Raw genomic sequence first — 23,988 nt, forward strand, 5'->3', positions numbered from 1 at the left:
GTTGGCATGTATTAATGTGTTGGCGTGTATTAAAGCACATCCGCGTGTGCTAGCATGTATTAATATGATAGCATGTATTAATGCATTAGCATGTATTAATGTGTTAGCATCTATTAATGTGTTGTCATGTATTAAGGTGTTGGCATGTATTATTAATGCGTTGTCATGTATTAACGTGTTAGCATGTATTATTAATATGATTGCATGTATTAATGTGTTGGCATGTATAAATGCGCTATTATGTATTAATGCATCGGCGTGTATTAATGTGTTAGCATGTATTAATGCATTAGCATGTATTAAAACATATTAGCCTGTGTTAGCATGTTACCATGTGTTAGCATGTATTAAAGCATGTTAGCGTGTATTAATGTGTTACCATGCATTAAAGTGTGTTAGCATGCAGTAACGTGTGTTGTGTTCATGTGTGTGTTAATACATTAGTATTTAACGAGTTAGCGTGTAACGTGTTAGCACATGTAACATGCATTAGCATGTATTAATGCGTTAGCATGTATTAAAGCGTGTAAGCATGCGGTAACGTGTGTTAGCGTGTATTAATGTGTGCGTGTGCTAATGCTAGCATGTGTTAATATTACTGTGTTAGCATGTGTTAAGGTGTGCTAGCATGCGTTAACATGTACTAGCATGTTTTAACATGTCCTAGCATGTGTTAACATGTGCTAGCGTGTTAAAATGTGCTAGCGTGTGTTAACATGTGCTCGTGTGTTAACGTGTGTTAACATATGCTAACATGTGTTAACATGTGCTAGCATGTGTAAACATATACTAGCGTGTGTTGACATGTGCTAGAGTGTGTTAACACGTGCTAGCATGTTAATGTGTGCTAGCGTGTTAACATGTTTGAATGTGTTAACATGTGCTAGTGTGTGTTAACGTGTGCTAGCGTGCATTAACGTGTCCTAGCATGTTAACGTGTGCTAGCATGTTAACGTGTGCTAGCGTGTAAACATGTTAGAATGTGTTAACATGTGCTAGCGTGTGTTAACGTGTGCTAGCGTGCATTAGCGTGTGTTAACATGTTAGCATGTGTTAACGTGTGCTACCCTGTTAACATATGCTAGTGTGTGTTAACATATGCTCGTGTGTGTTAACGTGCTCGCGTGTTAACGTGCTCGCGTGTGTTAACGTGTGCTCACGTGTGTTAACATGTGCTAGCGTGTGTTAATATGTGCTAGTGTGTGTTAACATGTGCTAACGCATGGAACACGTTAGCGTGCCTAACATGTGTTACCACAGATTAAAGCGTGTTAGCGCACATTAACACGTGTTAACATGTGTTAACACGCGCTAACATGTATTAACACGCGTTAACACGGGTGGACACGCGTAACACTTAACGCTTGTTCACACGCATTCACGCGGATTTAAGGCACGCCCACGGGGAGTCACGCGTGTTCCCGTGTGCTTAGCGTGTGTTAACATGTGCTCATGTGCGTTAACGTGTGCTAGCGTGTGTTAACATGTGCTAGCGTGTGTTAACATGTGCAAGCGTGTTAACGTGTGTGTTAACATGTGCTAGCGTGTGTTAACGCGTGCTAGCATGTGTTAACATGTGCTAGCGTGTGTTAATATGGGCTAGCATGTGTTAACATGTGCTCATGTGTGTTAACATACGCTAGCACGTGGAACATGTTAGCGCGCCTAACACGCGTTACCACAGATTAAAGCGTGTTAGCGCGCGTTAACACGTGTTAACACGCGTTAACATGTATTAACACGCGTTAACACGGGTGGACACGCGTAACACATAACGCCTGTTCACACGCATTCACGCGGATTTAAGGCACGCCCACGGGGAGTCACGCGTGTTCCCGTGTGCTTAGCGTGCGCACACGCGTGTTCACGCGTGTCGGGGCCCCACCTCGGCCTTGCTCTTCCTCTCGGCCGCCATCAGCTGCACTTTGTCCCTCTGCTCCTTGGGCGCTGACTTGTACATGTCCAGGAGCAGCTTCATCTCCTTCTGGCTCTCCTGCGCCTTCCTGCGCCCCATAGAGACCCATGGAGAGCCATAGGGACCCATAGAGAGCCCATAGAGACCCCATAGAGACCCATAGAGACCCATAGAGACCCCATAGAGACCCCATAGAGAAACATAGAGACCCATAGAGACCCCACAGGGACCCATAGAGTCCCATAGAGACTCCATAGAGAGCCACAGAGAGCCATAGAGACCCATAGGGACCCACAGAAACCCATAGAGAACCATAGAGACCCCATAGGGACCCATACAGACTCCACAGAGACCCATGGAGACCACATAGAGACCCATAGAGACTTCATAAACACCCCATAGAGACCCCACAGAGACCCCATAGAGATGCATAGAGACCCATAGAGACTCCATACACACCCCATAGAGACCCCATAGAGACCCATAGAGACCTCATAGAGAGCCATAGACACCCACAGAGACCCCATAAACACCCCAGAGAGACAGAGAGCCCACAGAGACCCCATAGAGACCCCTAGAGACCCATAGAGACCCCACAGAGACCCCATAGAGACCCCTAGAGACCCATAGAGACCCCATAGAGACCCATAGAGACTCCATACACACCCTATAGAGACCCAGAGACTCCATAGAAACCCCACAGTCTCATAGAGACCCCATAGAGCCCCACAGACCCCCATAGATACCCCATAGTGCACCAGACACCCATAGCCCCCCCCGAGCACCATAGATACCCCATAGCACTCCCACAGACCCTCCACAGACCCCAACAGCCCCCCATAGCCCCCCATAGATACCCCATAGACCTCCCATAGGCACCCCACGGACCCCCCATAGCCCTCCCAGATACCCATAGCACCCTATAGACACCCTATAGACCCCCACAGACACCCCATAGACCCCAATAGCCCCCCATAGACACCCATAGACCCCCATAGCTACCCCATAAATACCCCATAGCCCGCCCACAGACCCCAATAGCCCCCCATAGCCATCCCATAGACACCCACAGAAAATCCATAGCACCCCATAGACACCCACAGACACCCCATAGACCCCCCCATAGCCCTCCCAGACACCCAAATCACCCTATAGACACCCCATAGTCCCCCATAGACACCCCATAGATCCCCATAGCTTCCCCACAGACACCCCATAGACCCCCACAGCCCCCCATAGACCCCCATAAACACCCATAGACACCCCATAGACGCCCATAGCGCCCCATAGACACCCATAGCCCCCCCAAACCACCCCATAAACCCCCCACAGCCCCCCATAGACACACCATAGACACCCATACACACCCCATAGATCCCCATAGCTTCCCCACATACACCCCATAGACACCCCACAGCCCCCCATACACACCCCATAGATCCCCATAGCTTCCCCACATACACCCCATAGACCCCCATAGCCCCCCCACAGACACCCCATAGACCCCCACAGCCCCCCATAGACCCCCATAAACACCCATAGACACCCATAGCCCCCCATAGACACCCATAGCCCCCCCAAACCACCCCATAGACCCCCCATAGACACCCCATAGACACCCATAGACCCCCCATAACGTCCCATAGACCCCCACAGACACCCTACAGACCCCCATAGCCCCCCCATAGACCCCCATAGCCCCCCCATAGGGCCCCCATATACCCCCATAGCCCCCCCATAGCACCCCATAGACACCCCATAGCCCCCCATAGACAGCCCATATCCCCCCCATAGCCCCCCATAGACACCCCATAGCCCCCCATAGACACCCCATAGCCCCCATAGCACCCCATAAACCCCCCATAGCCCCCATAGACACCCCATAGATCCCCATAGCCCCCCCTTAGCACCCCATAAACCCCCCACAGCCCCCCATAGACACCCCATAGACACCCCAGAGACCCCCCATAGACACCCATAGACCCCCACAGATACCCCATAGACCCCCCACAGCCCCCCATAGACACCGCATAGACGCCCATAGTGCCCCGTAGACCCCCATAGGCCCCCCATAGCACCCCCATAGACTCCCATAGGCCCCCCATAGACTCCCATAGCCCCCCCATAGACCCCCCCATAGCACCCCATAGCCCCCCCCCCCCATCCTCACTTGAGCTCCCCCCGCAGTTGCTTGAGCAGCTCCGAATCCTTCTTCTTGGCCTCCTCGGGGGTGGGGGCGGGGCCTCCCCCTCCCCCCGCCCCTCCCCCTCCCCCCTTGGCCCTCGGCCTCTCCCGGGAAGCTCCGGGCCGGGATTGGGAGGAGGAGGGGGGAGGAGGGGGGAGGGGCCCGGGGAGGATGGGAACGGGGGGGGGAGGGGGCAGGGGGGGTTCCTTGGCGCGGGGTGGGGGAGGGGTGGCGGGGGCGGGGCTCGCGAGCTCCTCCTCCTCCCCCCCACCCCCCCACCCCGCCGAGGGGGCGGGGCCGCCGCCTCCTCCCGCTTGGGCTCCGGGGCCACGCCCCCTCCGTCCTCCTCCTTCAAAGGGGCGGGGCCCGGAAGGGGGGGAGGGGCGGGGGCAGCAGCAGCCCCCGAGGCGGGGGGAGGGGCGGAGGTGGGGGGGGGCTCGTCCTGGGAAGAAGGGGTGGAGGGGGTGGGGGTGGGGGGAGGGGTGGGCGGGGGAGGAGGGGGAGGGGCGATGGGGGAAGGGGGAGGGGCGCCGGTGGCCTGAAGGCGGAGCTAAAGGAGAAAGGGGGGGGGGGGGTGGCGTCAATGATGGCGTTGCCCCTTTAAGAGACGGGACCACACCCCCTTGTAGCCCCGCCCACAACGAGGCCCTTTTAAGGATCCCTCTGTGGGCCCACAGGCCTTCGTTCACGCCCATTGCCCTTTTAAGGCCAGGCAAACCCATTGGTGGGGAGAGGGGACCGCCTCTCCCCCCTTAAAAGGGCAACAGCCAATCAAAGGAGGGCACGCCCCGCCCATTCACCAATGCTGGCCACGCCCCCTCTTAGCTTACCCCCGCCTCTTAAAGGGGCTACACCCCTTTGTGGGTGGAACCCACATACACCCCCCCTTAAAAGGGCTATACATCTTTATGGGTGGGACCCACCATTATACCCATAACCTCGTAGTACACCCATAGCCCCCTTAAAGGGGCCACACACTGCTAGGGGTGGGCCCCACAAGTGTCCCAGTGCTTTCCCTTAAAGGGGCAATACATCCTAGTGGATGGGAGCCACTAACAGACCCACACCTCAGCTCCTTAAAGGGGTCACACACTGCTAGGGGTGGTCCCCACCAGTGTACCCATTCTCAGTCCTTTAAAGGGGCAATGCCACACATGCCCTTAAAGTGCAACGCCGTCCATGCCCTTAAAGGGGCAACACCACTCATGCTCTTAAAGGGGCAACAGCACCCATTCCCTTAAAAGGACATCACCACCCAATCCCTTAAAGGGGCAACGCCACCCATTCCCTTAAAAGGGCGCCTCCCATTGCCTTATAAGGGCAACACTGCCCATTACCTTAAAGGGGAACAGCACCCATTCTATTAAAGGGGCAATGCCACCCATTCTATTAAAGTGGCAACGCCACCCATTCTCTTAAAGGGGCAATGCCACCTATTCTATTAAAGGGGCAACGCCACCCAGTCTCTTAAAGGGGTGCCACCCATTCTCTTAAAGGGACAACACCACCCATGCCCTTAAAGGGGCAATACCACCCATTGACTTGGAAGGGGTAACGCCACCCATTCTCTTAAAGGGGCAACACCACCCATGCCCTTAAAGAGGCAACACCACCCATAAAGGGGCAACGTCACCCATTCTCTTAAAGGGGCAACGCCACCCATTCTCTTAAAGGGGCAATGCCACCCATGCCCTCAAAGAGGCAACACCACCCATAAAGGTGCAACGCCACCCATTCTCTTAAAGGGGCAACACCACCCATAAAGGTGCAACGCCACCCATTCTCTTAAAGGGGCAACACCACCCATGCCCTTAAAGAGGCAACACCACCCCGAAGCTCCTCCCACCTTGTTGATCTCGGCCTGCACCTCCCGCAGCTTCCTCTTGTAGCGCTGGACGTCGCCCTTGAGCTGGTGGTTGTGGTTCTGGAGGCTGCTGATGAGGTGGCGCATCTCCCTATTGATGGGGCCTGGGGGGGGGACGGGGACAGCGGGGTTATGGGGGGCTCTATGGGTCCCTGTGGGGCTCTATGGGGTTTCTATGGGGTCTCTATGGGGTTTCTATGGCTCTTTAAGGGACTCTGGGTCTCTATGGTTGCTATAGTCCCTATAGGTTGCTAAGGGTCTCCATGGTTTCAATGAGTTTTATGGTTTCTATGGGTCTCTATGGGTCACTATGGCGCTCAATGGGTCCCCATGTGTCTCTATGGTCTCTCTGATGCTCTATGGTGTCTATGGTTCTCAATAAGTCTCTACAGTCACTATGGGTCCCAATGGGTCTCTATGGCTGTCAATGGGTCTCTATGGGTCCCTATGGGTCTCAATGGGACTTTATGGTTTCTATGGCTCTCAGTGGGTCCCTATGGTCTCTATGGGTCCCTATGCCTCTCAAGGAGTCCCTATGGCTCTCAATGGGTCTCTATGGTTTCAATGGATCCCTGTGGGTCTCAATAGGTCCCTATGGTCTCAATGGGTCCCTACGGTCTCAATGGGCCCCTATGGATCCCTATGGGTCTCGACGGGTCCCTATGGCTCTCTATGGGTCCCTATGGCTTTCAATGGCTTCCTACGACTCTCAATAGAGTCTCCATGGGTCCCTATGGGTCTCCCTATGGGTCCGGATGTGGGTCGCTCACCAGCCTGCTCGTTGGCGGCCAGGTTCTGCTCGAACTCGATGCGCAGCATCTCGTACTCCTTGCGCACCTGGGCCAGGGTGTCCTCCAATTGGATGACCTCGGTGCGTAGGCGCTTCTGCACCCCCAGCTCGTCGCTCTGGGGCACGGGGTTGGGGGGACACACACATCGATGTGAGATGTGGGGGGGACACCCACCCCCCCAATGGGCACCCAATGGGTATCAATGGCACCCAACGGACTCAATGGGCACCAATCGACTCAATGGGACCCAATGGGCACCCAATGGACTCAATAGACCCAATGGGCAATAATAGACTCAATGGGCACCAACAGACTCAATGGGACCCCAATGGGCGCCCAATGGGCACCAATCGACTCAATGGGCACCCAATGGGCACCAATCGACTCAATGGGAACTCAATGGGCACCCAATGGACTCAATGGACCCAATGGGCACCAATAGACTCAATGGGCATCAACGGACACCCAATGGTCACCAATGGCACCCAATGGGCACCAATCGACTCAATGGGCACCAATGGGCACCCAATGGACTCAATGGACCCAATGGGCACCAATCGACTCAATGGGCATCAATGGGCACCCAATGGGCACCAATCGACTCAATGGGACCCCAATGGGCGCCCAATGGACTCAAATGGACCCAATGGGCACCAATCGACTCAATGGGCACCAATGGGCACCCAATGGGCACCAATCGACTCAATGGGAACTCAATGGGCACCCAATGGACTCAATGGACCCAATGGGCACCAATAGACTCAATGGGCATCAACGGACACCCAATGGGCACCAATCGACTCAATGGGAACTCAATGGACTCAATAGACCCAATGGGCACCAATCGACTCAATGGGCATCAATGGGCACCCAATGGTCACCCAATGGGTATCAATGGCACCCAACGGACTCAATGGGCACCAATCGACTCAATGGGCAGCAATGGGCACCCAATGAACTCAATAGACCCAATGGGCACCAATCGACTCAATGGGCATCAATGGGCACCCATTGGGCACCAATCAACTCAATGGGCACCAATGGGCACCCAATGGGCACCAATGGCACCCAATGGGCACCAATCGACTCAATGGGCATCAATGGGCACCCAATGGGCACCAATCGACTCAATGGGCAGCAATGGGCACCCAATGGGCACCAATCGACTCAATGGGACCCCAATGGGCACCCAATGGACTCAATAGACCCAATGGGCACCAATCGACTCAATGGGCATCAATGGGCACCCAATGGGCACCAATGGCACCCAATGGGCACCAATCGACTCAATGGGCACCCAATGGGCACCAATCGACTCAATGGGCAGCAATGGGCACCCAATGGGCACCAATCGACTCAATGGGACCCCAATGGGCACCCAATGGACTCAATAGACCCAATGGGCACCAATCGACTCAATGGGCATCCATGGACACCCATTGGGCACCAATCGAGTCAATGGGCACCAATGGGCACCCAATCGGCACCAATCGATTCAATGGGCATCAATGGGCACCCAATGGGCACCAATCGACTCAATGGGCATCAATGGGCACCCAATGGGGAACAATCGAGTCAATGGGCATCAATGGACATCCAATGGGCAACAATCAACTCAATGGGCACCAATGGGCACCAATGGGCACCAATCGACTCAATGGGACCCCACTGGGCACCCAATGGGCACCAATTGACTCAATGAGCATCAATGGGCACCCAATGGGCACCAACGGCCCCCAATGGACTCAACGGCCCCCAAGAGACTCAATGCCCCCCTAATGGACTCCACGACCCCCAACGGACTCAATGGCCCCCAGTGGCCCCCAATGGCCCCCAACGGCCCCAATGGACACAAAAGGCCCCCGATGGACCCAAGAGGACCCCAATGGTCACTAATGGGCTCCATGGACTCAATGGCTCCCAGTGGACGCAACGACCCCCCAACAGACTCAATGACCCCCCAACCAACTCAATGGTCCCCAATGGTCCCCAACAGACTCAACGCCCCCCCAATGGACTCAATGGGCCCCAAACGGACTCAACACCCCCCCAACGGCCTCAACAGCCCCCCAGCGGCACCCACCTCCATGTGCTCGATGTGGCGGAGGTGGCTGTTCTTGGTGGTGAGGAGGAGAGCGCGGGCCTCGTCCAGCTGGGTCTTCACCTGCAGGCTCTCGTGGTAGAGCAGCGAGAACTGGGACTGGAGCACCTTGTACTCCAACGTCTCCTTGACGGCCTCCTCGGGCAGCGAGCGCAGCGCCACCTGCGGGACGGGAGGGGACACGCGTGCGACACGCGTACGACATGCGTGCGACACGCATGGGACACGTAAGTTACGTGTACCTGCGCACGTACGGGGTGCGTGGCCGTGGGTGGTCATAGGTGTTGCGTGTTCATACGTGTTGCATGTTCATACATATGTGTGTTATACGCGTGTTCATGTGTTACGCATCATGTGTTACACGCGTGCTCATATGCATGTTATATGAGTAACCGATGTGTTAACGTGCGTTCGCGGTACGTATGTTACGGATGCGTTACATGCATCCTCGTGTTGCATATATGTATTTATATGTAGTGCATGTTACATGCATGTAACGCGTTACATTTCACCTGCGCGTTCCTACGTGTTACGGGTGTGCGCATGTGAGGCGTGTTCATACGTGTTTGTGTTACTCACGTGTTCATGTGTTACGCATCAAGTGTTACACATGTTACGCGTGCTTACATGCATGCTATATGATTTACCGATGTGTTAACATGTCCTCACGTGTTACATACATGTGTGTTCATATGTATTACATGTTACATACATGTAATGCATTACATTTTACCTGCGCTTTCCTACATGTTACAGGTGTGCGTATGTGAGGCATGCTCATACGTGTTCGATGTTCATACATGTGTGTGTTACACGCGTGTTCATGTGTTACGCGTCGCGTGTTACACATTACACGCGTGCTCATACGCATGAGTTACCGATGTGTTAACATGTGTTCGTGTTACGTGTTACAGATGTTACATGTGTCATTGTGCACTGCATACATGGATATTCATATGTATTACATGTTACATGCGTGTAACACGTTACATTTTACCTGCGTGTTCATACGTGTTGCATGTTCATACATGTTTTTGTGTTACACGTGTGTTCATATATGTCACATGCATGTTACGCATCGCATGTTTCCGATGTTGCATGTGGGCTCATATGTATGACATGTTACATGCATTACAGACGTGTTAAGGTGTGTTTGTATTATGTATGTTATAGGCGTGTTATATGTGTCCCTATGTGTTCCATACATGTGTGCTCATATGTATTACGTTACATACATGTAACGCGTTACATTTCACCTGCGCGTTCCTACGTGTTACAGGTGTGCGCATGTGAGGCGTGTTCATACGTGTGTTACATGCGTGTTCATGTGTTACGCATCATGTGTTACACACGCGCTCATATGCATGGTATATGAGTTACCGATGTGTTAACGCGTGTTCGTGTTACGTATGTTACAGATGCGTTACATGCATCCTCGTGTTGCATGCGTGTATTCATGTGTAGTGCATGTTACATGCATGTAACGCGTTACATTTCACCTGCGCGTTCCTACGTGTTACGGGTGTGCGTAGGTGAGGCGTGTTCATACGTGTTTGTGTTACTCACGTGTTCATGTGTTACGCATCACGTGTTACACGTTACACGCGTGCTTACATGCATGCTATATGATTTACCGATGTGTTAACATGTCCTCACGTGTTACATACATGTGTGTTCATATGTATTACATGTTACATGCGTGTAACGCGTTACATTTCACCTGCGCGTTCCTACGTGTTACGGGTGTGCGTATGTGAAGCATGTTCATATGTGTTGCATGTTCATACATGTGTGTTACACGCGTGTTCAGGTGTCACGCGTCGCGTGTTACACATTACACGCGTGCTCATACGCATGAGTTACCGATGTGTTAACGTGTGTTCGTGTTACGTGTTACAGATGTTACATGTCATCGTGCATTGCATACATGTGTATTCATATGTATTACATGTTACATGCGTGTAACACGTTACATTTTACCTGAGTGTTCATACGTGTTGCATGTTCATACATGTTTTTGTGTTACACGTGTGTTCATACATGTCACATGCATGTTACGCATCGCATGTTACCGATGTTGCATGTGGGCTCATATGTATTACATGTTACATGCGTTACAGACGTGTTAACATGCATTCGTGTTACATGGTACAGAGGTGTTATATGTGCCCCCATGTGTTGCACACACGTGTGTTCATATGTATTACATGTTACATACATGTAACGTATTACATTTCACCTGCGCGTTCCTACGTGTTACGGGTGTGTGTAGGTGAGGCGTGTTCATACATGTTGCATGTTCATACGTGTTTGTGTTACACACGTGATCATGTGTTACGCATCACGTGCTACACATCTGCCCCCATCACCCCCATCATCCCCATTACCTCACTGACCCCCATTGCCCCCATCACCCCATTGCCCCCATCACCCCCATTACCCCCATCACCCCATTGACCCCCATCACCCCATTGACCCCCATCACCCCCATTACCCCCATCACCCCATTGACCCCCATCACCCCCATTACCCCATTGACCCCCATTACCCCCATCACCCCATCACCCCCATCGCCCCCATTACCCCATTACCCCATTGACCCCCATCACCCCATCACCTCCATTACCCCATCACCTCCATTACCCCCATCACCCCCATTACCCCCATCACCCCCATCACCCCATTGCCCCCCATCACCCCATTGCCCCCCATCACCCCATTGCCCCCCATTACCCCATCACCCCATTGACCCCCATTACCCCATCACCCCCATTACCCCATCACCCCCATTACCCCATTGACCCCCATTACCCCCATCACCCCCATCACCCCATTGCCCCCATCACCCCCATTACCCCATCACCCCACTGCCCCCCATATCCCCCCCCCACCATCACATTACCTTGAGGCGCTCGTGCCCCCTCACGGCCTGCTGCAGCTCCTGCTGCAGCTTCTCCAGCTCGGCCATGCGGCTGTTGGCCAGCTCCTGGTTCCCCTCCAGCTCCGCGTTCAGCATCTCAAACTGCCCCATAACCAGGGGGTCACCCCATAGCACTGACCCCCATTGCCCTCCCATTACCCCCCACTGCCCCCCATAACCCCCCATTGCCCCCCATTACCCCCCATTGCCCCCCATAACCCCCCATTGCCCCCCATTGCCCCCCCATTGCCCCCCCATTGCCCCCCATTACACCCATTGCCCCCCATTGCCCCCCTCCCACCCAGCCCCATAGAGTCCCCCCCCATACCTTTTGCATGCTGAGGGTGATTTGTCCCCCCTGGAAGCCTCCGGAGCTGGCAGAGCCGTAGGAGCCGGAGGTCAGCTGGGGACAATGGGGAGATGGGGGTCAATGGGGGGCAAGGGGGTTAATGGGGGTAATGGGGTTAATGGGGGTAATGGGGGTAATGAGGGGAATGGGGTAATGGGGGGTAAGGGGGTCAATGGGGGGCAAGGGGGTTAATGGGGAGCAAGGGGGTTAATGGGGGTAATGGGGTTAATGGGGTTAATGAGGGGAATGGGGTAATGGGGGGTAAGGGATTCAATGGGGAGCAATGGGGGTCAATGGGGGGGAATGGGGTCAATGGGGGTAATGGGGGAAATGGGGTCAATGGGGGTCAATGGGGGGGAATGGGGTCAATGGGGATCAATGGGGGTCAATGGGGGTAATGGGGGGCAATGGGGTCAATGGGGAGCAAGGGGGTTAATGGGGGTAATGGGGTTAATGAGGGGAATGGGGTAATGGGGGGTAAGGGATTCAATGGGGAGCAATGGGGGCAACGGGGGTCAATGGGGGGGAATGGGGTCAATGGGGATCAATGGGGGCAATGGGAATAATGGGGGGCAATGGGGTCAATGGGGAGCAATAGGGGCAATGGGCAACACAATGGTTGCTATGGCAACGCAATGGATGCTATGGGGATGCAATGGTTGCTATGGGGATGCAACGGTTGCTATGGGGACGCAATGGATGCTATGGGGACGCAATGGTTGCTATGGGGACGCAATGCGTGCTATGGGGACGCAATGGTTGCTATGGGGACGCAATGGATGCTATGGGGATGCAATGGTTGCTATGGGGACGCAATGGTTGCTATGGGGACGCAATGGTTGCTATGGGGATGCAATGGATGCTATGGGGATGCAATGGGTGCTATGGGGACACAACAGTTGCCATGGCGAAGCAATGGTTGTTATGGAGTCACGATGGTTGCTATGACAACACCATGGATGCTATGGTGAGGCAATGGTTATTATGGGGACGCAACGGTTGCTATGGGGACGCAATGGATGCTATGGGGATGCAATGGATGCCATGGGGATGCAATTGTTGCTATGGCAACACAATGGATTGGATGCTGATGCAATGGCTGCTATGGTAACACTATGGTTGCTATGGGGATGCAATGGTGGCTATAGTGATGCAACGGATGCTATAGGGATGCAACGGTTGCTATGGTGATGCAATGGTTGCTATGGTAACACAACGGATGCTACGGTGATGAGACAGTGGCTATGGCAACGCAATGGATGCTATAGGGATGCAATGCTTGCTATGGGGCCGCAATGGATGCTATGGGGACGCAATGGATGCTATGGGGATGCAATGCTTGCTATGGGGCCGCAATGGATGCTATAGGGATGCAATGGATGCTATGGGGCCGCAATGGATGCTATGGGGATGCAATGCTTGCTTTGGTGATGCAATGGATGCTACGGTGATACAACGGTTGCTATGGCAACGCAATGGATGCTATAGGGATGCAATGGTTGCTATGGTGATACAACGGTTGCTATGGCAACGCAATGGATGCTATAGGGATGCAATGCTTGCTATGGGGCCTCAAAGGCTGCTACGGGGAGCCAACGCTTGCTATGGGGCCGCAATGGGGCCAGGCTTTACCTGCTCCAGGGCCTCGGCCAGGCGTCGGTCGAGGCGGCCCTCACGCTTGCGTAGCTTGGCGCTGTCCCACTGCAGCCCCTCCAGCGTCGTCCCCATCTCCAGCACCTTGGTCTCGGCCGACGTGGCCTTGTCCTGGAGCTCAGCCAGCTGGGGGAAAGCAGGGGGACAGCATGGGGATACCCATAGGGATACCCATAGGGATAGCATGGGGATACCCATAGGGATACCATGGGGACAGCATGGGGATACCCATAGGGATACCCATAGGGATACCATGGGGACAGCATGGGGATACCCATAGGGATACCCATAGGGATACCATGGGGACAGCATGGGGATACCCATAGGGATACCCATAGGGAAACCATGGGGATAGCATGGGGATACCCATACGGATACCCATAGGGATACCATGGGGACAGCATGGGGATACCCATAGGGATACCCATAGGGATACCATGGGGATAGCATGGGGATACCCATAGGGGTACCATGGGGATACCATGGGGATACCATGGGGACAGCATGGGGATACCATGGGGATACCATGGGGATACCCATAGGGATACCATGGGGATACCATGGGGATACCATGGGGATACCCATAGGGAAACCATGGGGACACCATGGGGATACCCATAGGGATACCATGGGGATACCATGGGGACAGCATGGGGATACCCATAGGGAAACCATGGGGATAGCATGGGGACAGCATGGGGATACCCATAGGGAAACCATGGGGATAGCATGGGGATACCCATAGGGATACCATGGGGATACCATGGGGATACCCATAGGGAAACCATGAGGATACCATGGGGACAGCATGGGGATAGCATGGGGATACCATGGGGATACCCATAGGGATATTCATAAGGATACCATGGGGATACACATAGGGATACCCATAGGGAAACCATGGGGATACCATGGGGACACCATGGGGATACCCAAAGGGATACCATGGGGATACTATGGGGATACCCATAGGGAAACCATAGGGACAGCATGGGGATACCATGGGGACAGCATGGGGATACCATGGGGATACCCATAGGGATACCATGGGGATACCCAAAGGGATACCATGGGGATACTATGGGGATACCCATAGGGAAACCATAGGGACAGCATGGGGATACCATGGGGACAGCATGGGGATACCATGGGGATACCCATAGGGACAGCATGGTGATACCCATAGGGATACCATGGGGATACCCATAGGGATATCATGGGGATACCCATGGGGAAACCATGGGGATACCATGGAGACAGCATGGGGATAGTATGGGGATACCACGGGGATACCCATAGGGATACCCATAGAAATACCATGAGGATATCCATAGGGACACCATGGGGATACCCATAGGGATACCTTACCCATAGGGATACCCATAGGGACACCATAGGGATCCCCATAGAACTATCCATAAGGATACCATGGGGATACCCATAGGGATACCATAATGATACCCATAGGGATACCCATAGGGACACCATGGGGATACCACAGGGACACTTAGTGCCCCCATCATCCCCATTACCCCATCAAACCCATTGCCCCCCATTGAGCCCCACTGCCCCCCATTGAGCCCCATAGCCCCCCATTGAGCCCCATAGCCCCACACTGAGCCCCACTGCACCCCATTGAGCCCCATTGAGCCCCATTACCTCCAGGGACTCCCGGTGATGCTTCTCCTGCAGCTGCAGGGTCAGGTCCTGCAGCCTCCGGTGCTCCCGCAGCAGCTCCCGCAGCAGCGCCCGGCCTGGCTCTGGCAGCTCAGCTGGGGGGGGGGGGACAGCACCCATTGGTACCCAATGGCACCCAATAGTATCCCAATGGCACCCATTGGTACCCAATGGTATCCCAATGGCACCCATTGGTACCCAATGGCATCCAAAGGTATCCCAAAGGCACCCATTGGTACCCCAATGGCACCCAAAGGTATCCCAATGACACCCATTGATACCCAATGGGATCCTAATGGCACCCACAGGTACCCCAATGGCACCCAATAGTATCCCAATGACAACCATTGGTACCCAATGGGATCCTAATGGCACCCACTGGTACCCAATGGCACCCAAAGGTATCCCAATGACACCCATTGGTACCCAATGGGATCCTAATGGCACCCACAGGTACCCCAATGGCACCCAATAGTATCCCAATGACACCCATTGGTACCCAATGGTATCCCAATGGCACCCACTGGTATCCCAATGGCAGCCATTGGTACCCAATGGGATCCCAATGGCACCCATGGGTATCCAAAGGGATCTCAATGGCACCCAAATGTATCCCAATGACACCCACTGGTACCCAATGGTATCCCAATGGCACCCATTGGCACCTATTGGTATCCCAATGGCACCTATGGGAACCCTATGGTACCCCATTCCCTCCCATAACGGCATCCGATCCCATTCCCCCCCATGATAACCCCATTCCTCCCCATTCCCCCCCATAAAAACCCCATTCCCCCCCATAAAAACCCATAATAACCCCATTTCCCACCCATAACCCTATTACCCCCTATAATAACCCCATTCCCCCTCATAACAACCCCATTCCCCCCCATAACCGCATTCCCCCTCATTCCCCCCATTCTAACCCCATTCCCCCCATATTAACCCCATTCCCCCCCAATCCCACCCCATAATAACCCCATTCCCCCCCCAATCCAACCCCATAATCACCCCCCATTCCCCCCCATAACCCCCCATTCCCATCCCATAATAACCCCCCATTCCCCCCCCATTCCCCCCCATATCCATCCCATAATAACCCCCCATTCCCCCCCCATTCCCCCCCATTCCCATCCCATAATAACCCCCCATTCCCCCCCCATATCCATCCCATAATAACCCCCCATTCCCATCCCATAATAACCCCATTCCCCCCCCATTCCCCCCCATTCCCATCCCATAATAACCCCCCATTCCCCCCCCATTCCCATCCCATAATAACCCCCCATTCCCCCCCATATCCATCCCATAATAACCCCCCATTCCCATCCCATAATAACCCCCCATCCCCCCCCATATCCATCCCATAATAACCCCCCATTCCCCCCCCATTCCCCCCCATATCCATCCCATAATAACCCCCCATTCCCCCCCATGCCCAACCCATAATAGCCCCCCCCCCCCCCTCCCCGCTCTCACCGTTTCCCGCCAGGCGCCCCCCAGCGGCGCGCGCGCGCTCCTGGGCGCGGGCCAGCACGTGCACGAGGCGCGCCAGCGCCGCCCGAAGCCCCTCCCCTTGAGGCGGCCCCGCCCCCGACGCTGACGCAGGAGGCCCCGCCCCCTGGCGGCTGCTCAGCGCCAACAGGAAGGAGGCTGCCGAAGGAGGGGGGAGGGGAGCGGAGGAGCACGGCCATGGGTCTGGGTTGGGGGGGGGGAGGGGAAGAGAGTGAGGGATCACCCCCCCATTGGCACCCATTGATACCCATTGATACCCATTGGCACCCATTGATACCCATTGGCACCCATTGATACCCACTGACGCCCCATTGATACCCATTGACGCCCATTGATGCCCCATTGATACCCATTGCACCCCATTGGCACCCATTGATGCCCATTGACACCCATTGATACCCATTGACACCCATTGATACCCATTGCACCCCATTGATACCCATTGACACCCATTGATACCCATTGGCACCCATTGATGCCCACTGACGCCCATTGGCACCCATTGATACCCATTGACACCCATTGATACCCACTGACACCCACTGCACCCCATTGATAACCCATTGCACCCCATTGGCACCCACTGATGCCCATTGATACCCATTTACACCCCATTGACTCACATTGACACCCTTTGGCACCCACTGATACCCATTGATGCCCATTGACACCCATTGGCACCCATTGACACCCATTGATACCCATTGCACCCCATTGGCACCCATTGATACCCATTGACACCCATTGATACCCATTGACGCCCATTGATACCCATTGGCACCCATTGATACCCATTGGCACCCATTGACACCCATTGATACCCATTGCACCCCATTGGCACCCATTGATACCCATTGGCACCCATTGACGCCCATTGGCACCCATTGACACCCATTGACGCCCCATTGATACCCATTGGCACCCATTGACACCCATTGATACCCATTGGCACCCATTGATGCCCATTGGCACCCATTGACACCCATTGATACCCATTGGCACCCATTGATGCCCATTGATACCCATTGACACCCATTGATACCCATTGGCACCCATTGACGCCCATTGATACCCATTGGCACCCATTGATACCCATTGGCACCCATTGATACCCATTGCACCCCATTGGCACCCATTGATACCCATTGGCACCCATTGACGCCCATTGGCACCCACTGACACCCATTGACGCCCCATTGATACCCATTGGCACCCATTGACACCCATTGATACCCATTGGCACCCATTGACACCCATTGATACCCATTGGCACCCATTGACGCCCATTGATACCCATTGGCACCCATTGACACCCATTGGCACCCATTGACGCCCATTGATACCCACTGGCACCCATTGACACCCATTGATACCCATTGGCACCCATTGATGCCCATTGTCACCCATTGACACCCATTGATACCCATTGATACCCATTGCACCCCACTGACGCCCATTGATACCCATTGACACCCATTGATGCCCATTGACACCCATTGACACCCACTGACGCCCATTGACACCCATTGGCACCCATTGATGCCCATTGACACCCATTGATACCCATTGGCACCCAGTGATACCCATTGACACCCATTGATACCCACTGACACACATTGGCACCCATTGATACCCATTGATACCCATTGGCACCCATTGATGCCCACTGACACCCATTGATACCCATTGGCACCCAGTGATACCCACTGACACCCATTGATACCCACTGACACACATTGGCACCCACTGATACCCATTGATACCCATTGGCACCCATTGATACCCATTGACGCCCATTGCACCCCATTGGCACCCATTGACACCCATTGATATCCATTGATACCCATTGGCACCCATTGATACCCATTGATACCCATTGATGCCCATTGATACCCACTGACACACATTGACACTCATCGATACCCATTGACACCCATCGATACCCATTGACGCCCATTGATGCCCATTGACGCCCATTGATACCCATTGACACCCATTCATACCCATTGACGCCCATTGACCCCCACTGACACCCATTGACACCCATTGATATCCATTGATACCCATTGGCACCCATTGATACCCATTGATGCCCATTGATACCCACTGATGCCCATTGACACCCATTGGCACCCATTGATGCCCATTGACACCCATTGATACCCATTGGTACCCATTGACGCCCATTGGCACCCATTGACACCCCATTGATACCCATTGCACCCCATTGGCACCCATTGATACCCATTGCACCCCATTGGCACCCATTGATGCCCATTGACACCCACTGCACCCCACTGATTCCCCATTGACCCCCATTACCACCCACTGACCCCCATTGACCCCCCATTGACCCACATTCCCCCCCACTGACCCCATTACCCCCCCATTGACCCCCATTGACCCCCATTACCCCATTGACCCCCATTACCACCCACTGACCCCCATTACCCCCCCATTGACCCCCATTCCCCCCACTGACCCCCATTCCCCCCCACTGACCCCCATTACCCCCACTGACCCCCATTACCCCCCATTGACCCCCATTCCCCCCCCATTGAGCCCCATTGACCCCCCCATTGCCCCTCCCCCCGCTCTCACCCCTCCTTTCAGGCCCCTCCCCCTCGCCGGGGGGGGGTTCGGACCCCTCGGGGTGGGGCTCGGGGGGGTCGGCGGGGGAGGGGCACGGGGGGGGCGCCCCTCCCCCCACCCCCTCGCAGCGGCGGAGCAGGGCCTGGACCTCGGCCTCGAGCTGCGGGAGAGGGGGAAATGGGGTGAAAACGGGGGGAAAATGGGGTGAAAACGGGGGAAAATGGGCAAATATGGGGTAAAAATGGGGTGAAAACGGGGGGGAAATGGGGTGAAAACAGGGGGAAAATGGGGGGAAATGGGGTGAAAACGGGGGGGAAATGGGGAAAACGGGTAAAAATGGGGGGAAATGGGGTGAAAACGGGGGGAAAATGGGGTGAAAAGGGGGAAAAATGGGGGGAAATGGGGGAAATGGGGGGGAAATGGGGTGAAAACAGGGGGAAATGGGGTGAAAACAGGGGGGAAATGGGGTGAAAATGGGGGAAAATGGGCAAAAATGGGGGAAATGGGGTGAAAACGGGGGGGAAATGGGGTGAAAACGGGGGGAAATGGGGCGAAAACGGGGAAATGGGGAAAAATGGGGGAAATGGGGGGAAATTGGTTGAAAATGGGGGGAAATGGGGGGAAATGGGGTAAAAATGGGGGGAAAATGAGGGGAAATGGGCAAAAATGGGGTAAAAATGGGGGGAGATAGGGTGAAAATGGGGGAAATGGGCAAAAATGGGGTAAAAATGGGGGGAAATGGGGGGAAATGGGGTAAAAATGGGGGGAAATGGGGTGAAAACGGGGGAAATGGGGGAATTGGGGTGAAAATGGGGGGAAATGGGCAAAAATGGGGTAAAAATGGGGGGAAATGGGGTGAAAATGGGGGAATTGGGGTGAAAAGGGGGGAAATGGGAAAAAATGGGGTGAAAATGGGGGGAAATGGGGGGAAATGGGGTGAAAATAGGAAAAATGGGGGGAAATGGGGTGAAAACGGGGGGAAATGAGGGGAAAAGGGGGTAAAAATGGGGGTAAAGGGGGGAAATGGGGTGAAAACGGGGGGAAATGGGAAAAATGGTAAAAATGGGGGGAAATGGGGTGAAAACGGGGGGAAATGGGAAAAATGGGGGGGAAATGGGGTGAAAACGGGGGGAAATGAGGGGAAAAGGGGGTAAAAATGGGGGAAAATGGGGAAACGGGAAAAATGGGGGGAAATGGGGTGAAAACGGGGGGAAATGGGGAAAAGGGGGGAAATGGGGTGAAAATGGGGGGAAATGGGCAAAAAGGGGAGGAAATGGGGGGAAATGGGGTGAAAATGGGGGGAAACAGGAAAAAAGGGGGGGAAATGGGGTGAAAATGGGCAAAAAGAGGGGGAAATGGGGTGAAAATGGGGGGAAATGAGAAAAAATGGGGTGAAAACGGGGGAAATGAGAAAAAATGGGGGGAAAATAGGGGAAAATGGGCAAAAATGGGGGAAATGGGGGGAAAACTGGGGGAAACGGGCAAAAATGGGGGAAATGGGCAAAAAGGGGGGAAATGGGGTGAAAACGGGGGGAATGGGCAAAAATGAGGGGAATGGGGGGAAATGGGGTAAAAATGGGCAAAAGGGGGAAGAAATGGGGTGAAAATGAGGGGAAATGGGCACAAAGGGGGGGAATGGGGTGAAAATGGGGGGAAATGGGGGGGAAAAGAGAGGAAATGGGCAAAAACGGGGGGAAATGGACAAAAAGAGGGGGAATGGGGGGAAATGGGGGGGAAATGGGGTGAAAACAGGGGGAAAAGGGCAAAAATGGGGGGAAATGGAGGGGAGATGGGGTGAAAACAAGCAGCAGGGTGGCGTCGTCGGTGGCCTGGCGCTCCTCGAGGCGCTCGATGCGCTCCCTATGGCTCCCTATGTGTCTCTATGGGTCCCTATGGGTCGCTATGGGTCCCTATGGGTCCCTATGTGTCCCTATGGGGTCTCTATGGAGTCTCTATGTGTCCCTATGGGGTCTCTGTGTGTCGCTATGGGGTGTATATGGGTCTCTATGGACCTCTCTGTGTCCCTATGGGGTGTATATGGGTTGCTATGGGTCTCTATGGGTCACTATGGGTTCCCTATGGGTTGCTATGAGTTGCTATGGCTCCCTATTGGGTCTCTATGTGTCTCTATGGGTCTCTATGGGTCCCTATGGGTCTCTACGGGGTGTCTATGGGTCTCTATGGGTCCCTATGGGGTCTCTATGTGTCCCTATGTGTCCCTATGTATCCCTATGGGTCCCTATGGGTCCCTATGTGTCCCTATGGGTCCCTATGTGTCCCTATGGGTCTCTATGGGTCCCTATGGGTCTCTATGGATCCCTATGTGTCCCTATGGGTCCCTATGGGTCCCTATGTGTCTCTATGGGTCCCTATGGGTCCCTATGGGTCTCTATGAGTCCCTATGTGTCCCTATGGGTCCCTATGTGTCCCTATGTGTCCCTATGTGTCCCTATGTGTCCCTATGGCTCCCTATGTGTCCCTATGGGTCTCTATGTGTCCCTATGTGTCCCTATGTGTCCCTATGGGTCCCTATGGGTCCCTATGGGTCCCTATGGGTCCCTATGTGTCCCTATGGGTCCCTATGTGTCCCTATGGGTCCCTATGTGTCCCTATGGGTCTCTATGTGTCCCTATGGGTCCCTATGGGTCCCTATGGGTCCCTATGGGTCTCTATGGGTCCCTATGTGTCCCTATGGGTCCCTATGTGTCCCTATGGGTCCCTATGTGTCCCTATGGGTCTCTATGTGTCCCTATGGGTCCCTATGGGTCCCTATGGGTCCCTATGGGTCTCTATGGGTCCCTATGTGTCTCTATGGGTCCCTATGTGTCCCTATGTGTCTCTATGGGTCTCTATGGGTCTCTATGGGTCCGTACCTGCGCCCAGGAGCGGTTGACGAGCAGCAGGGTGGCGTCGTTGGTGGCCTGGCGCTCCTCGAGGCGCTCGATGCGCTCCCTATGGCTCCCTATGGGTCTCTATGTGTCCCTATGGGTCACTATGGGTCCCTATGTGTCCCTATGGGTCCCTATGGGTCGCTATGGGTCCGTACCTGCGCCCAGGAGCGGTTGACGAGCAGCAGGGTGGCGTCGTCGGTGGCCTGGCGCTCCTCGAGGCGCTCGATGCGCTCCCTATGGCTCCCTATGGGTCCCTATGTGTCCCTATGGGTCCCTATGTGTCCCTATGTGTCCCTATGGGTCCCTATGGGTCTCTATGTGTCCCTATGTGTCCCTATGTGTCCCTATGGGTCCCTATGGCTCCCTATGGGTCTCTATGGGGTCTCTATGGGTCTCTATGGGTCTCTATGGGTCCCTATGGGTCCCTATGTGTCTCTATGTGTCCCTATGTGTCCCTATGTGTCTCTATGGGTCTCTATGGGTCTCTATGTGTCCCTATGGCTCCCTATGGGTCCCTATGGGTCCCTATGGCTCCCTATGGGTCCCTATGGGTCCCTATGGGTCCCTATGGGTCCCTATGGGTCTCTATGGGTCCCTATGGGTCCCTATGGGTCCCTATGGGTCTCTATGGCTCCCTATGTGTCCCTATGTGTCCCTATGTGTCCCTATGGGTCCCTATGTGTCCCTATGGGTCTCTATGTGTCCCTATGGCTCCCTATGGGTCTCTATGGGGTATCTATGGGTCGCTATGGGTCCGTACCTGCGCCCAGGAGCGGTTGACGAGCAGCAGGGTGGCGTCGTCGGTGGCCTGGCGCTCCTCGAGGCGCTCGATGCGCTCCCTGAGCTCGTCCTCCACGGCCTGGCGCTGCTCGAGGCGCTCGGCCAGGCGCTTGTTGCGGAACTGCAGCACCTTCAGGTCCATCTCCTCCTGTCATGGAGACAGAGAGACACATTGGGACCCATAGAGACCCATAGAGACCCATAGAGACCCCATAGAGACCCCATAGAGACACATAGAGAACCATAGGGACACATAGAGACCCCATAGAGACACATAGAGACCCCATAGAGATTCCATAGAGACCCATAGAGACACATAGAGACCCATAGAGACACATAGAGACCCATAGAGACACATAGAGACCCCATAGAGATTCCATAGAGACCCATAGAGACCCATGGAGAACCATAGAGACCCCATAAAGAACCATAGAGACCCATAGGGACACATAGAGAACCATAGAGACCCCATAGAGACCCCATAAAGAACCATAGAGACACATAGAGACCCCATAGAGACCCATAGAGACCCCATAGAGACCCATAGAGACCCATAGAGACCCATAAGGACACATAGAGACCCATAGGGACACATAGAGACCCATAGAGACCCATAGGGACACATAGAGACCCCATAGAGACCCCATAGAGACCCCATAGAGACACATAGAGACACAGAGAGACCCATAGAGACCCCAGAGACCCCATAGAGACACACACAGAGACCCACAGAGACCACACACAAACCCATAGAG

At 54.3% G+C, this 23,988-nt stretch overlaps 1 protein-coding gene across 1 annotated transcript in view; it reads right to left on the reverse strand.

Moving 5' to 3' along the window:
- RNF40 (ring finger protein 40) overlaps positions 1–23,381 on the reverse strand; it is a gene marked incomplete at its 5' end in the record, with an annotated part of 35,831 nt that extends 12,450 nt beyond the window's left edge. The window contains 15 exons of the mRNA XM_062638618.1: positions 1,886–2,003; positions 4,086–4,306; positions 4,372–4,650; positions 5,947–6,068; positions 6,735–6,870; positions 8,839–9,018; positions 11,759–11,878; positions 12,105–12,179; positions 13,758–13,904; positions 15,438–15,550; positions 16,935–17,108; positions 19,572–19,722; positions 22,436–22,534; positions 22,609–22,697; positions 23,201–23,381. Coding sequence (XP_062494602.1) covers positions 1,886–2,003; positions 4,086–4,306; positions 4,372–4,650; positions 5,947–6,068; positions 6,735–6,870; positions 8,839–9,018; positions 11,759–11,878; positions 12,105–12,179; positions 13,758–13,904; positions 15,438–15,550; positions 16,935–17,108; positions 19,572–19,722; positions 22,436–22,534; positions 22,609–22,697; positions 23,201–23,381 — 2,205 coding nt within the window. The remainder of the gene's footprint in view (positions 1–1,885; positions 2,004–4,085; positions 4,307–4,371; positions 4,651–5,946; positions 6,069–6,734; positions 6,871–8,838; positions 9,019–11,758; positions 11,879–12,104; positions 12,180–13,757; positions 13,905–15,437; positions 15,551–16,934; positions 17,109–19,571; positions 19,723–22,435; positions 22,535–22,608; positions 22,698–23,200) is intronic.
- Positions 23,382–23,988: the final 607 nt, after the last annotated feature.

The sequence above is a fragment of the Pezoporus occidentalis genome, unplaced genomic scaffold, assembly GCF_034315485.1.
Source record: "Pezoporus occidentalis ecotype Australia unplaced genomic scaffold, CSIRO_AGI_Poc_V1 ctg577, whole genome shotgun sequence".
In the NCBI taxonomy this organism is placed as follows: Eukaryota; Metazoa; Chordata; class Aves; order Psittaciformes; family Psittacidae; genus Pezoporus; species Pezoporus occidentalis.